At 53.3% G+C, this 15,347-nt stretch overlaps 1 protein-coding gene across 4 annotated transcripts in view; it reads left to right on the top strand.

Moving 5' to 3' along the window:
* The window catches only part of PSTPIP1 (proline-serine-threonine phosphatase interacting protein 1), a 44,186-nt gene that overhangs the window by 17,628 nt on the left and 11,211 nt on the right, over positions 1 to 15,347 (top strand). For 2 of the 4 annotated variants that reach the window (XM_066341703.1, XM_066341705.1), the window contains 7 exons: positions 2,462 to 2,562; positions 2,915 to 2,989; positions 10,332 to 10,366; positions 10,585 to 10,691; positions 12,901 to 12,963; positions 13,576 to 13,674; positions 14,614 to 14,659. In XM_066341703.1, coding sequence (XP_066197800.1) covers positions 2,462 to 2,562; positions 2,915 to 2,989; positions 10,332 to 10,366; positions 10,585 to 10,691; positions 12,901 to 12,963; positions 13,576 to 13,674; positions 14,614 to 14,659 — 526 coding nt within the window. The remainder of the gene's footprint in view (positions 1 to 2,461; positions 2,563 to 2,914; positions 2,990 to 10,331; positions 10,367 to 10,584; positions 10,692 to 12,900; positions 12,964 to 13,575; positions 13,675 to 14,613; positions 14,660 to 15,347) is intronic. The other 2 variants (XM_066341704.1, XM_066341706.1) reach the window with 2 other exon arrangements.

Raw genomic sequence — 15,347 nt, 5'->3', positions numbered from 1 at the left:
TCCCCTGTCCTACCTCTGCCTATGCAACCTCAGCCAGGCCCTTTCGTTCTTTGGACCTCAGTTCCCCCAAAGGCTGGGGGTGGCAGGTGCATGATGGACAAGATGTCACCCTTCCAGGGATCTGTGGAATTCAGACTTGCATGTTGATGTCCAGCTTAGAGTGCCCTCCTATGGGAAGAGGGCAGGAGGCTGACTCTAGATTCATTTTCTTTCTGCTCTGTGGGTTCAGAGAGAGGGCAGAGACTGAGGAGCATGAAGCCACAGCCTACTGGCTGGTTAGTAGACTAGTAGCTGCTCACAAAAAACACAGTAATGGAAGTCTGTCCCAGCCAAGCCCAGCAACACCAGCCTGAACACAGTAGCTGACCTTGGCCCCAGGTCACGACTGCAGAGGATTTGAGCAGATAGCTTCCTTCTGCTGGGGGCCTGCGTGGCCAACCAGAGCCCAGATACCCTGCTTATCACCCTATGAGCAGTGGAGTCTGTAGCTAAGGAATTTCTAGGCATGTTTATGGAGGAAAGAAAGACCTTGGGGTCCTAAGCATATTCCAAGCCTAAAGATTCCACTGTTCTGTGTTTGCTGAGGGTGGGCTGGGTCTGAGACAGGCCAGCTGAGGAAACTGGTGGCATCTCTGACCTTTACTAACAACACCTACTGTGGTTCCACATGTATAAGACACACAGTTTTTTCAAAAAATGTTGGGTCTGAAAACTGGGTGTATTTTATACAGTAGTTATAGATTTTTTTTACTTGCATTTCCCGCTTTTACACGCTTGTTTTTGCGCTCATTGTTGAAGACAGTGATTTGTCATCAGACACAGATGAGGACAAGCTAATGTATGGGAGTTTTGACAGTGATGAGTTGTATGAATTTTATGATGAATAAAATTTGAGTTCAATAATTTATTTTTATTTTTCTGAGGTGGGGAGGCAGTCAGACAGACTCCTGCATGCACCCAACCGGGATCCACCCGGCATGCCCACCAGGGGGCAATGTTTTGCCCATCTGGGGCATAGCTGCTGCAACCAGAGCCATTCTAGCGCCTGAGGCAGAGGCCACAGAGCCATCCTCAGCGCCTGGGCAAACTTTGCTCCAATGGAGACTTGGCTGCGGGAGGGGAAGAGAGAGACAGAGAGGAAGGAGAGGGGGAGAGGTGGAGAAGCAGATGGGCACTTCTCCTGTGTGCCCTGGCCAAGGTGCATCTTATACATGGGGAAATATGGTACTTCTGCTCAGGAGTACCACTAACTTTTGACTTTAAGAGGTTAAGACTGGCTGCTCTCAAGTGTGTGTGGCCCCTATAAGAGCTCCCTGAGCCCTGAGCTCTGAGACATGGGCTGTGATACAAAGGGCTGGAACAGTGGGGGCCCTTTCTCGCAGCCTCAGGCTAGGCTGGGGTCTGTGGAGAAAGAAAAGAAGACAATGCCAAATCTCAGGACTTCCCTGGTTTGCGGTTGCCTGGTCGAGCGTCCTCTAGGGTCTGGGGTCCTTCCTCAAGAATGGGTACGGAAGCCAGGAACACCAATGCCCCTCAAATGGAGCTCCCTCTCCTAGCAGTCAGGTGCCCAGAGAGCTTTGAGGGAGTAGCCTAACCCCAGGACCCACTCTCTAGGCTTGGAGATGTCTTAGGATATCCTCTGTTCCCTCTTAGTCCTTGAGTATGTCCCTCCCCAGCTTCCTACCCCAGAAACTCAGAGTCCATGCCAATGATGAAAAACCACAATCAGGTGAGTCAGGAGTACTTGCAAGTTTGGGGCAGAAGGCAGAGAGGCATGTCCTAGATTCTCTGTGACAACCCTCTCCCCTAGTACCCTGGTTAAGAGGTGTGCCTGGGTTGGGCCAGGTGTCCTAGGTGTGCTATATGTGGGAGGTGTCGTACCTGTGCTCTGCATGTGTGTCAGAGTGTGCCTGGTCCTGACTAAAGTGACTTTTAGAGCCTACCTTGCTGAGCAGGCACGACAGGATTACCTGAGCCCATACAAGGGTCCACAGAATGCAGATACCATGGAGTGTAGACATAAAGAGCATAGACTTGACCCAGACAGCTTTCTAGCTATGTTACTCTGAGCACACTTCACCATCTGTGCCTCAGCTTTCCTACTTACATAGCTGAGATAATAGGGCAGTTGGAACTGACAGGAGTGAGCAGTGCTGGCACCCTGAAGAGATTGTCATAATTGGTGGTGGCCCTTCCCACAGCTGTCTTGTGTTGGGGAGAAGAAATTTGCTGGACTGTAGGTTCTGATGCCAGGTAGGTCTCACGTATGCAGCTGGTTCCTCCACTGATGGGGAGGGGCTCCTGTGTGCCTGTGTGAGCCAGAGCCTGAATCTTAAGAGCTTGCCTTTGAATGAGGAAGATGGAGGAAGATGGGGAGGTGGTCGGAGGGGTCTTCACCAGGCTGCGCTCCCACTCAGTACTGCCCAGTGTGGTCCTCACAAGCCTCTGTCCTGCATGGCAGTGCAGGGACTTCACGGCCAACACAGGCTACGAGGTGCTCTTGCAGCGGCTGCTGGACGGCAGGAAGATGTGCAAGGACATGGAGGAGCTGCTGCGGCAGAGGTGAGCACGGCATGGTGGGCAAGGGAGGATGTGGCCGAGGCTGCCTATTCAGCCAAGTTTCTGTCAGGGCATCTTCTGCTTCAACAATCACGAGTGTGGCTCTCCTGCTTCCCTAGATGCAGGGCTCCCCCAAGTGAGCAAATAATCTGATGTCCCTTCAAAGGTACCAACATTCAGCTGTTATTTATTTAGAGGAGGGGCTCGGGGTTTAGCTTTCTCAAGGAGGACACCAGATGCTGAGAGGGTGGCTTACCCAGGCCCTATCGCAGACTTCTGAGAGACCTGCAGACATGTGAGGGAGCCACCGCTGGCAGAATTGAGGAGGTGCAGTGCCCATGCTTTGTTCTTGCAGGGCCCAAGCGGAAGAGCGGTACGGAAAGGAGCTGGTGCAGATTGCCCGGAAAGCAGGGGGCCAGATGGAGATCAAGTAAGAGGTCCTGGGCTTCCTTCTCTCTTGCCAGTCACCTTCTAAGCATTTAGACAGGGTTTAGGATGGACTGGGGAGGGCCAGGGAGGGTCCAGATAGCTCCCCGGGCAGGGGGACCTGAAGGACAAGTCTCTTGGATAAGTCTCAGGTTCTGTGTACAGGAGAAAATCCAGTAGTCTGAGTGGCAGGAAGGGCCTGGGCAGGGGGCAGGGACCATCTGTCCCTGGGTGCTTGCAGAATAACTCATACAACCTGGTCAACCTCCCCCAAAGTCCTGAGAGCCCTGAGGGGCAGGTGACAGGCCCTCCACTCACTGCTGTGCCCCCTGCAGTGTTGGCTCAATGTAGGCTGCAAAGTAAGGACACATGAATTCTAGTACCAGCTGTGTCATCTTGGACTGGTCACTGACACTATCTGTGCCTCCGTTTCCTCATCAATGTGGCAAAATAATAATGCAACCTTTCTCAAAAGGTTAGGGGAGTCCCAGGGCTCTGCTGAGGCCTGGCTAAGGGTAGAGGCAGCATGCAGCCAGGCCTCTCAGGCCAAGGCCTGGATCCCTGTGTGCAGACTACTGGGCAGGGGAGCAGATGGGGTGAGAGTGATGGTCTGTGGGTGGCTGAGGGGAACTTCCTAGCAGTGGAGGAGAGGGGCTGCCTTGGAAAGTGTGGACTCTCTTTCTGGGTGAGGACCAAGCCAGCCTGAGAGTCAGACAGGGTACTGGATTCCCTCTTGAGTCCTTCTCCTCCTACCCAGGAGCCCCAAGACCTGACCCAGCCTACAGCTGCAATAGCAACCCATGACTCTTGTCCCTGCTGCCCTGGAGGTCAAGCCTGTAAGTGTCTGGCTCTGCCCAAGAAAGTGGCCTCAAAACCTATCCACTCCAAAGCCTGAAACCAGGTCCCCTCATTTCAGTGCCCCTCTAGACACTCTAAAGATCCAGGGGACCCTGGGTGTTTCCTGCTTCCCACCTGGAACTATGGAAAACATGGGAAGAGCTAATGGAAGGTTTTAAAGTGTAATGAGCCAGGGGGATGAGAGCTCAGTCCTGAGAGCACGAATGCAGGGTACAAATCCATGAACTCCAGCCCCACGCAGCCTTTGTGGGCTCTGTGACTACAGGCAAGTCACTGAGCCTAAGTTTGTTTCTCATCTGCCCACCAGTGGGCTATTGAGCCAGTCAACAGGAACATGGACTGAGGGCCTTCCAGGGGAGGAGCTGAGACTGGATACAGGCTGGGCAAAGAGGAGGGCTCAGGACATGGTGAAGAATGAGTGGAGTCTGTTGGGGCCCTTTGTCTGCCCCAGCTGAGGGAACATAACCAGCAAGCGGTCCCTGCCTGTCTCTTGACCTCCTAGGCCAGATGTAAAGGGACAACTATCCTGGAAAGAGAGAAGACCGCCTGCAGGGAGTTGGGGAGGGTGCTGTGGGCAGGGTCACGACGGGAGCCCAGGCTAAGGGGTTGTGAATCACAGAGGACCTAAAACAAGAGAGAAGCCAGTAAAGAAGAACATAAAATGGGAGTAGAACCAGGGGGCAGTGGGAAGGGAGGAGAAGAAGTAGTGTGTGCATACCAGCAATACTTTGAGCGACCTGAGAAGCAGGTCAGAGCAGGGTGCGCTGGGAAGGACCCTCCTGGGAGAGGCAGAGACGGAAGGGGGCACCTTTCTGCCTAAGGACTGGCATGGAGCCGGGGGTGGGAAAGTGCTGGGCACATTCAGAGCACTGAGTGACAGGCAGGAGTGTAACCATCTCAGCTCACTGGCTGCCTCCCACCAAGCCATGCCTTGTCAGCTCCCTGTACCACTCACTGGCCACACATAGTAGGTCCTTAGTAACTGTTGCTGTGGATCCATGTGGCATGTACAAGATCTAAGGAGACTACTCAGTTATTCCTTTCTTTAACCCATTGATTTATTCAGCAAGCATGTATGGAGCACCTACTACATGCCATGCTCTACACTGGGTGAGGGGGATTCAAAACTTTAAAACTCAATAAAGTGAAGGGCCCTGCCATCGGGAAGCCAGAGTCTAGCACAATGAGGGCATTTCCACCTTCCCTCCCTTCTGCCTGCCTCCTCTAGGAAGCTTTCCCAGATACTCCAGCTTTGCCTAACTGTCAGTGTCCTGGAGTAGACCAGGTCACCATATTCCCACACCAGACTGAAGGGCTCTTCATGGGAAAAGTGACTGACACCCCGAGTTACTTCTGTGCTGTGAACACTGGCCCCTCTGGGAGAGGTGGCCTGCTTAGCATGGGGGTTGGTACCTCCTCTTGCAGAACCCATCCCCTGATTGGAGGAGCCCCAGCCTCCCAATAGCCACAGACCCACGGGATGCTCATTCTCAGCCTCTTGGAGGGCAGGCAGAGGGCTGGGAGTGCACAGACTGGGGGGCAGAGGGGCAGACAGGGAAGACAAAGCCAACAGGTTATGTGACCCCCAGAAATAGCTCAGTGAGAGCCAAAGGGCAGAGTTGGTTGGCCACCCTCACTCTGCTGCCTGAAGATACATCTTTTCTGCATCAGCCCTGACTTCAGGCTGGCCGGAAATCTCACTGAGGCCTGGAGCCTCAGCCACAGACATTAAAGGGAAGTTACTCCCATCTTCAAATGATTTTTCTCATTCACCTACTTCACACATTAACTCAGCAACATCTGCTGAGCAGTGCCAATGGAGAACGCACAAGCAGGACCTGGTCCCCTTACTCCACAAGCCCTATCCATGCATTTTAAAGGCAGCATTAGGAAGGCAGAGGAGTGTATCACTATTGCTTAAATCACACATCCAGGTCTGCAGAAAGTTCATCTTGACTCCCTCCCAACCTCCAGGCCTTTGCCCCCTACTTCTCCCCTCCCCAGTCCTATCTGCACTTCGAGCTGAAAGATCACCTCCCCCCAGAGATCTGCCACATCCTCTTTCTTGGTCACCCTGGGGTATAGGCATGTGCTCCAAGAAGCTGCACCAGGAAGAGGTTTGAGAAATCAAGGGGAATCAAGGTGGGCAGGGTTGGGGCCAGTTTCCTGTAAACCCCTATTGCTGCCTCAAACAAGGACAGCCACAGAAGGGGGGCGGATTTTTTTTCCAGGATAGTAATCTTTTGTTTATTATTTTTTGCAGATATATTTTTCTCGTTTGATGTTTGCCTTTTCACGTTTTAAAATACATATTTTTTAATTCTTTTAAATTGAGTTTATTGGGGTGACATTTATTCACAAAACCATACAAGTTTCTTAAATCTATTATTATACCCTCACATACCCACTTCACCCACACTTGTCATAGCTCAAAATGCTGTGGTTTGCCTGTCAGAAGAGGTATTTTTGTTGTTGTTTAAATGTCTTTACCCCTGAGCTTGAGGAATAAAGACATCATTGAGGATTGTGGAGGGAGGGAGGGAGGGAGGCGGATGGGCCCTGTTACCAGCAGCATTCTCTGGTAATAGCTCACTCCAGGCCCACCCTCCAGCATAGAGAGGTGAGAGGAGCCAGCCTGGCAGCTGGGGGGCAGCAGCCTCCTGGCACACAGGTGAGCAGGGGTAGGGAAGCGAAAGCAGGGACCTGAGGTGGTACATGCCACTTGGGGAGGATACAAAAGAAGCTATTCACACTGGAAACGTAGGCTGTGTTTGAGCACAGACTTCAGACTGAGCATCTTGAGACCAAGTTAAAAAGGGCAACTGAAGGAGACAGACAAGGACACCAAGGGCTGATGATGGGGTCCCTGTCCTCGATGTGCAGTGGAGATACAGTAGAGGGGAGCTCAAGCAGGTCTTGGTAACAGTGTCTCTGAGTGGCAAGGGGGGAAACCCAGGAATGACAGAAAAGCTAAGAGAAACCATATTTGCTGGGTTTCATGGGGCAGAGACTTCACGTGGTCCCCAAATCCTCCACAAGATACAAGTCTAAGGCCATTATCCTGGGGAGAGACCAACAGTGGCCGCTTCTGGTCCCAGGAGAAGCTGAGCTCCTCTGACCCACAGATCTGAGGCTACCCCCTCTTGAAAGTCTGGGGCCCAGAGAGAGAGGTATGTCCTGCATCCTGTGTGTGATTGGGACTGTGATGGGCTGAAGTGACCAGCACTGGGCGTAGGTCTGGGGCAGGAAGGTCTGTATCTCAGAGGTGAGCAGGCAGGAGACCTTGGTGGTCAGAACCTGCACTCCTTCCTGGCTGTCCCAGGCACAATGAACACCGCATCTTGGTAGCCCCCAAGGGCCAGCAAGCTCATGGGGCAAATGGGACCCAAGGTCAGCATGGACTTCGTCACCATCAGAACTGTCTCAGGATGGGTGTCTACCTGGTAGAGCTGTAGACTCAGGAAGGGGCTTTCAGCATCCAGTGTGGGTGGGGAGAAGGGCCAGATGCTCTTGCATGCTGTCTCCTTTAGAGTCACCAAGCCTAGGAGGAAGGGCCTGAGTCCATGGGCCAAGGAAGGAGGTGCACAGGTGGGTTAAGGAAGTATTTATGAGTGTTGAGTTTGTTGCTCTGGGCCATGAGCCTGGGAAAAATAGGAAGGAGAACCAGCATTGCCCCATAAGCTAGGCAAAGATGTTGCACATAGGGAATAGCACGTGCAAAGGCCCTGAGGCAAGAAGAAACATGGCACATAGAAGGAACTGGTGGGTGGTGGCCAGGTGGCTAGGTGGCAGCAAACAGAGCTAATAGGTGGGAAGCTGGAAGAATGGACATGATAAGGCAGGGACTAGGGTGGTGGCAGTGAGAGATGGACAGATAGGAGAGATGGAGGGAGAGGGTAAAGCCAAGGTCAGTGCCTGCATGCCAGTGTGTACAACCAGGTAGGTAGTGGTACTTTTGCTGAGAGGGCAGCCTTGCAGGAGGAATGGGTTCGTGGGGTGTTGAGTCCAGTTGTGTACACTTTATGGGTCTGTGAGAGTTATGTCCAAAAGGAGGTGAAGACGAGGCAGTAGTGAGCAGACCCCAAGCTCTGGGAAGGGTCTTGATGGCATATGGTCCTAAAAGAGTTGGGAGTCCACAGGTAGTGTGGGTGAAGGGTGGGGTTGGGAGGGGGCCATGCTGAGCCTAGAGAGGTTCTGACCATGAATAGGGAGACTGAGGCAGAAGATGAGTGTGTGCAGAAGGAGAGGACTGAGGTGTCAATTCTATTAGAGCAGAGTCCTACCACCCCCAGCCAGGCCAGGTGTTGTCCACCCTGCAGGCACTGCTCCCCTCCCCCTGCTGAGGAGCAGAGGACAGCATGCACCCAGCTCACCCAGTGCTAGCACTGACCAGGGGTGCTTGAGTCAGTTTTTTCACCTCGCTGACCCTGATCTTTCTCATCTGTAAAGTGGGGATAATGATGGTGCCCTCCCAGCAGATGTGTGAAAATTGAATTATTTAGGCCAGCAGTTCTCATTTTAATGGACAGCAGCAGCATCCAAGGCTTAGCACAGTATCTGAGACCCACTGTGGCTTTCTACTTCAGATCTGGGGTGGATCCTGGGAATCTGCATTTCCAGCAACATCCAGGTGATGCTTGTGCTGCTGGTGTACAGACCACCCTTTGAAATCCACTTAGATTGGGGCAAGGGGTCTGACCCCCACAGTTCTCCTCTAAGCTTGGATCCCTCCTGTGGATCCTGTCAGTTGGCTGCTCCTGCTTGGCTTCAGTTTCCTTAATTGTCCAAAGGGAGGAAGGGGTCCACTGGAAGCCTGCCTTCCATGGATTGCTAGGGGATACAGACAAAAGGGCAAGAAGCCCACGGCTGCCCCAGGTAGGCACCATTCAGCCATGTGGTCACCAGGCACATTGCTCTGCAGAGAGGCTGTGAGGGGCGCAGACACCCACAGAGAGTTAGCTGCTGCCTCAGTGTGACCCCAGCAAGCCTGGCTGTGCTCTGGCCTCAGTTTTCCTATCTGCTTCAACTCATTGCCACTCTTCAGGAATCAGGTTAGGGGACAGTCACAGCAGATTTCACCTCCTTGGTTAAGAGGTTGTAAATGTAGGCAGAGAATTTTACCTCTGAGAGTAGGAAGCTCTTAGGTGGGACAGAGGAGGTGTGGCTCAGGTCCAGCTCTGGGGTCTGGAGACATTGTGACTGGTGGGCTGTGCAGATGTGAGCTCAGGACAGGGTTGCACAACAACTACCAGGTCTGGGCAGAGGTGCTGTGTGTATACAAACTCATTTAATCCTCACAGCCATGCTGCATGTGCTTGCTATTATCATCCCCATTACAGAAGGGGGACTGAGGCACAGAGAGAGTATCTTGCCCAAGGTCACAGAGAGAGAGAGAGAGAGAGAGAGAGAGAGAGAGAGAGAGAGAGAATCCAGGTGTCTGGTTCCAGGGTCTGCATGTGGACGCCCTGAGCAGGAGCCCTAGCCCAGGTTCCCCATGCTGGGATCCCAAATCACCTTTCTCTTTCCTGCACATTGCGAGAAGCTCACCCCTAAGAGGCCTCTGCCCCTGAGAGCTGATGGGCCGGGAAAGGAACTCTTCCCCACTGGTGCTGTTTCTGCCTCAGCAGGGTCTTCGGTTCTGATTGGGCACCAACACCAGAGCCAACTCAGGTCATGGCTCTAGGGAGGAGCCCCTTTGGTAGGGCTGCCAGATACAAGACAAGCTGTCCACTTAAATTTGGATTTCAGATAAACACTTTTAATGGATGTTCAAATATTAATGGGGGGGCACTTATAGTTGTTTGATTTCAAATTCAGCTCGTGTCCTGTATTGTGGTTTGCTTCACCTGGCAAACCTACCCTTTGCAATCACCCCCCCCCCCGACCCTCTGTGACCAGCACCAGCCTCCTCCCTTTCCACTCCCCAGATACCACCCCTCTGCTCCAGACTGGCCACCCTACTGCCTCTGACTCCTCCTGTTGGGTCCTCTTAGGTACCCCAAGCTCAGCATACAACAAACTCCCCGTCTTCCCTCCAGGGTCCCTCTCTGGTATCACCCTTATCTAACCACCATCCCTCCAGGAGCCAGATAGCCCCTGACTGTCCTCACCAGCACATCCTGTCCTAAAACCCCACACTCTCCCCTCCTGCTACCCTGCCCTGCTCGCCCACCCAGCTTTCCCCAGGCCCCATGCCTAACCCAGGTCTGAGCCTGTCTTCTCTCACCTCACCAAAGAGGGCTCCAAGGAGGAAGGGAGGGGGCCTGAGGACGTGCAGAGCCAAGAGCAATCTGCCACATCGTGGAGCTGTGATTGCATTATAATTTCCAAAGAAAGAGTTTTGCTGTCTAGAAATCCCAGCTCTCTTGGGTCTTGGTTGTGTGTGCGAGAGAGTGACCTAGGGTCTCCCACCAAAATAAAAGACCCTGGTGGGACTTCAGGTTCCACTGCAGTGCCCTGCTGCTGACCCTGGCCTCTCTGTTTTGCAGCTCCCTGAGGGCTTCCTTTGACTCTCTGAAGCAGCGTAAGTCCCTGCTGTCCCCTACCCTGGGCTGTGGGGTGACAGGAACTCCTGGGAACATAGACAGAGGTGGATGGATTCTGGCAAGAAGGGGACACAGGCTGCACACATGGGACGAGCAGAGGACCTGGGACACAGAGCTGGCCTGGGTGGGGTGAGTGTGTGGGTGGCCGAGGCCCATCAGTTCTGCTGTGGGAGACCAGTATTCACTCTGCCCTCAGAAATGGAGGACATGGGCAGCTCCCACATACAGCTGGCCCTGGCCCTGCGGGAGGAGCTTCGCAGCCTCGAGGAGTTTCGAGAGAGGCAGAAGGAGCAGAGGAAAAAGGTGAGGCAGGTGTTGGGTACTGCCCCACTACCTAGACCCCAGTGGGAGGTGGTCATCCTCACTGTGCAAGTAGAGGGAGATGGGACCTCCTGGCAGAGCCCATGGAGGGTGGGGGCAGCACCTCAGCCTTGGCTTGGGGGAGATTTGAAGAAGGGAGGGAAGGACTCAGCTCACAGGCCTGGGAACCTGTGGGGGGTCCTTCTCTGAACTGTCTCATGCTAGGAGAGGGACAGATAGGCGTCTTGTTGACCATCCTACCTCAGCATACTGTAGAGGGGCAGTGACAGCTTGAGGTTACCCAAAGAAAGCAAACTAAATTGGGGAGTCACCAGAAACTGGTCCTGAGCCCAAGGATCCAGGCTGTTTGTCCAGGAGGAAGGCAGACCTAGAGCTAGTCACTGGCCACTCTGCAGGACTGCCCAAGGCTGAGGGGGCAAACAGCCTGCAGGGAGTGCTTACCTCAGCATCCAAAGGTACTTTTCACCCATGTGTCGGGCATGGCTGTCCCTAGGTAGAGGTCTGTGGGAAGGAAGTGAGGCTCCCATCATATGAAGTGTGCAAACATAGGTTGAAGGCTACATGTCAGGGAAGCTGCAGTGGTGTGTTGAGAGGTGGGTTTGGTGACCTCTATGTACCAGAGCCCCTTCTAAGCCTGAGACAGATTGGCTGAGCATAAGACCTGCTGGGAGGACAGGTCTTAGTGCTAAGGGTAGTTCCCTAGATAGAGAGGGAGAGGCTAGCACTCAGAAACATTTCTTACTTGGAGAGGAAAGATTCCAAAGACCTGAAAATGGAAAAGTCCATACCACTGAGCTGTGAGGGGGAAGCAGGTGCCGGCACATTGCTGGGGCCAGGCTGGACCTGGGTGTCCTGGACAGGCTGCTGCCCTTCTCTATGCCTCAGTGTCCTTCTTGCATGATGGGACATTTATGTTTACTTCCCAAGCATTGGGACCTAGCCCTGAACTAGGCCCCCATCAGTCTTCATAGACAGGGCACCAGTTCTAATTAGTGGCTCTGACCACAGAAATTCATGTGCTGCACTCCCTATCTGCCCATTCAGCCAGCTGGGGTCTCAAGCTTTCAGGATTCCAAATTTGGCTTCCCGAGCAGACAGTGGGTCCCCAAAGCTAGCTTCAGAAGCCTGCCCAGCTGAAGATACTGGAGCAGGTGACCTCTCAGAGCAGAGACTTGCCTGCAGAGCATGCAGAGCACCTGCTGTGACGATGAGACCTCTTCTGTGGCCAAAGGGGCTGTGTGTCTGCAAAACTGTTTTGGACAGAGCGGGACCTTCCCTAGAATGGCCAACTCTCCCACAGTGGAGAGCTTTGATGTAGTGTGTGGGAATCTTGCTTGGGTGTGTGTGTGTGTGTGTGTGTGTGTGTGTGTGTGTGTGTGTGTGTGTGTGTAAGAGAACATGGTCACACACATGTGTACCTATGAGCATAATCATGTGTCTCAGTATGTCTGTGTGTCACCAGGAGGCTTTCCTGAGCTCTCCCTACTGGCATGGGCCCTATGGTGACCCCAGACACAAACTGGCTCCTGCCCCAACATTTCCAATCCTTCCCATAGCTTATACCCAATCTCTGCCTAGGCTAAGTTGTCCTCTCTAATAAGGAGCCTGGAAAGAGAGGTGAAGGTACAGGGGCCACAACTAACTTTAGTGTGTGTGTGTTTACCTGTGCAAACATGGGAGTGTGCTTGTATATACTCATGCATGGTGTCCATGGTTGCTCTGTGAGTGTGCATGAGAGGGCCTGTGTGTGCAAGTGGGAGAACAGGGGCCTGTTAGTGTGCCCTTCTGCGTGTGTGGCATGTGAAGCTTTGTGTGCATGTGTGTGACAGCTGTGGGTGGGTACAGAGGCTTGTGTGTGAGGACTGTATGGGAGGACACAGTGCATGTGTGTGTGCAGATGTGTACGTGGGATATTCTCCAGCTGACACAAGTCCTAGCTGGGGTCTGCAGCCACTGAGAGGACACAGTGGGCACGCATATCCTAGCTTCCTTAGCCTTCTATTCTGAACAGGGATTATGGAACAGCAGCCATGGGAGAGGCAGGGAATCTTGTCACTGCCCCCTTCAGGGGCAGGGTGGGGGAAGCAGCACCTCATCCCAGGGATACCCCATCCTTTTGGGCTAGGGGAGCACCAGAGGTCACAGCACCCCCACACACACACACACACTAAGTGCCTCGTGTCCTCCACAGTATGAAGCCATCATGGACCATGTGCAGAAGAGCAAGCTGTCTCTCTACAAGAAAGCCATGGAGGTGAGTGCCAGGCTCCTAGGCCTTGAAGGGTGCAGAGCCCAAGGCATGGACCCAGAAGACATGGGATGAGTTCCTGGGACAGAGCTGGCCTCAGATCTTCATCTAGCAACACGCAGAGTGGCCTGTCACATACTCGGGGAAGCATTGGGTGCCAAGGTCCCACACAGATTGGCCCAAGACCACATTAGACTTTTGATTGATGGGCTGGTGGTCAGTCTGACAATGGCCCACAGGGTGACCCATGCTGTCAGCTGTGGACACCAAGTGTGAAGTGAGAAGGGACCTCTAAGCTGTGTTCTTCAAGGAGAGAGTCTCTACAAGAAGGGATAGTACATGCAGAGGCTAACAGCATGAAGATGCATGGTGTTTTCAGGGACTTGCTGGTGGTTTAATGTGACCTCTCTTCTGAAGAGGCCAAGGCCATTGGCAGGGTTAAGTGTCCCCAGTGGGAAGGGACCTGGGAACGAGACTCCCTCTCCATTCTGGACCTCCAGATCCCTGTCCCTGGTGAGGAGGCTCCCACTTCACCCACAGCCCCAATAGGAAGAAAGGAGGCTGGGCTCAGGGAACCTTACTCTGGTCCCCACAAGTCACACTCCTCCACCTACCTAGTCCAAGAAGACGTATGAGCAGAAATGCCGGGATGCGGATGATGCTGAGCAAGCCTTTGAGCGCATCAGCACCAGCGGCCTGCAGAAGCAGGTAGAGAAGGTGTGTGGGGCCACCGAGACCATATGCTGTCACCCAGGGCTGGGGCAGAGTGGGTAAGGTAGGGTGGGGGGTATTATAGATACCCCAGGCAAGGTCTGTATCTGGGACATGGCTAGCTGCCCACCCCTCTCTGAACCTCATATCTACATCTGTTAAATGGGTCTCCTAGAATCTCAGGGCATAAACTGACAGGGTCAGCTGGATCCCTTTTGCCATCTCCAGGCTGCACTCAAGGACCCACTCCTCAGAGCAGGCCTCTGCAGCTCAGGCCCAGAGCTCCAGGGGCAATGAGAACAGACGCTAACCCTCACACAACCCTTGAAGAGGGGCTCAGTAGACCCATGTCACAGAAAGGAAACCGAGGCCTGGTGATGGTGAGTGACTTGACCAAGGTCTCACAGCCAGGAAGCAACAGAGAAGGACCCAAACCCAGGACGTCCAGAACCCAAGCTCCTAACTCTTTGGACTCTGACCAGGGTGGGCATGTCAGAGTCACCAGGGCCTAGGAACACACTTTGCACATTGCATATGCAGGAAAGTTGAAGCCCAGAGAGGGCAAGGGCCTGAGGCTGAATTGAGGACAGCAAGTTGGGGGCCAGAGCCCAAGCCCCAGCCAGTAGGTTCAGCAATGGCCATGTAGACCCTAGGTCCAGGCCCCTGGCCTACATTTCTCTCTAAGTCCTGACATCTAGTATTCGTGTGTTTCTGCATGAGCTGCAAGTTTCTGTTTCTATTTCTTTTTTATTGGAACCTTTTTTATTATGGTCCTATGTGGGGTGAAACTGGAGTAAATGATGGAACTTACAGTTGGCTCCTGAGTGCCCCCATGGGTGGCTGGAGGGAGGATGACAGAGTGCACCCAGGGAGACTGGGAGCACTGAGTGGAGCTGGGGGTCCCCAGAGCCAAAGCTCAGCACTGCTTTCCCTTTGCCTCCTCAGAGCCAGAACAAGGCCAAGCAGTGCAAGAACTCAGCCACAGAGGCAGGTACGTGGCCCACCTGCCTCCTCACATTGGGTGGTGGACTGGACAGGCTTTCTCCCTGCTGTGTCCATTCCTACCCTGGGGACATACACTTTCATACCCGACTACACAGTGTCACAAGCTTATCACCCTCACTTCCATACTTATGCAAGTAAAATAAAAACATTCATGTTCTCTCATTTGCCAAGATTGTTCTTGGTGCTTTGCATGTGTTAAACTAATCTGCACAACAAACCTATGAGGTAACTGCTATTATTATCCCCCTTTTTAATAGATGAAGAAACTGAGGCACACAGAGGGTAAATAACTTGCCCAAGGTCACATGCTCAATAAGTGTTGGTGACTGAATTCCAACCCAAGTCAGCTGGCTAGAGCCCAGGACTTTCACAGCCACCATCATGGCAGGCAGACCCACTTCTCTTTCTCTTTCCCTTTCTCTTTCTCTCTCTCTCTCCCTCTCTCTCTCTCTCTCTCTCTCTCTCTCTCTCTCTCTCTCCCCACACACACACACAGCCTTCTCTAGGCCTGTCTCTTCAGTCCTTCACCTGATGCTCAAGCCCCCAGCACCTTGCTTCTCTGCCAGCATGCCTCTTAGCATAACCTGTTCCCTTCCATTCTGCCTCTCCCAGGACCCAGCTGCTCCCATGGCTGGAGCACACATGAACCCCAGAGTGCTGGGGACAGAGGACAT

The sequence above is a fragment of the Saccopteryx leptura genome, chromosome 6, assembly GCF_036850995.1.
Source record: "Saccopteryx leptura isolate mSacLep1 chromosome 6, mSacLep1_pri_phased_curated, whole genome shotgun sequence".
In the NCBI taxonomy this organism is placed as follows: domain Eukaryota; kingdom Metazoa; phylum Chordata; class Mammalia; order Chiroptera; family Emballonuridae; genus Saccopteryx; species Saccopteryx leptura.
Note: the sequence above shows the minus strand (reverse complement) of the source record. Positions and strands in the feature narration are given on the sequence as shown.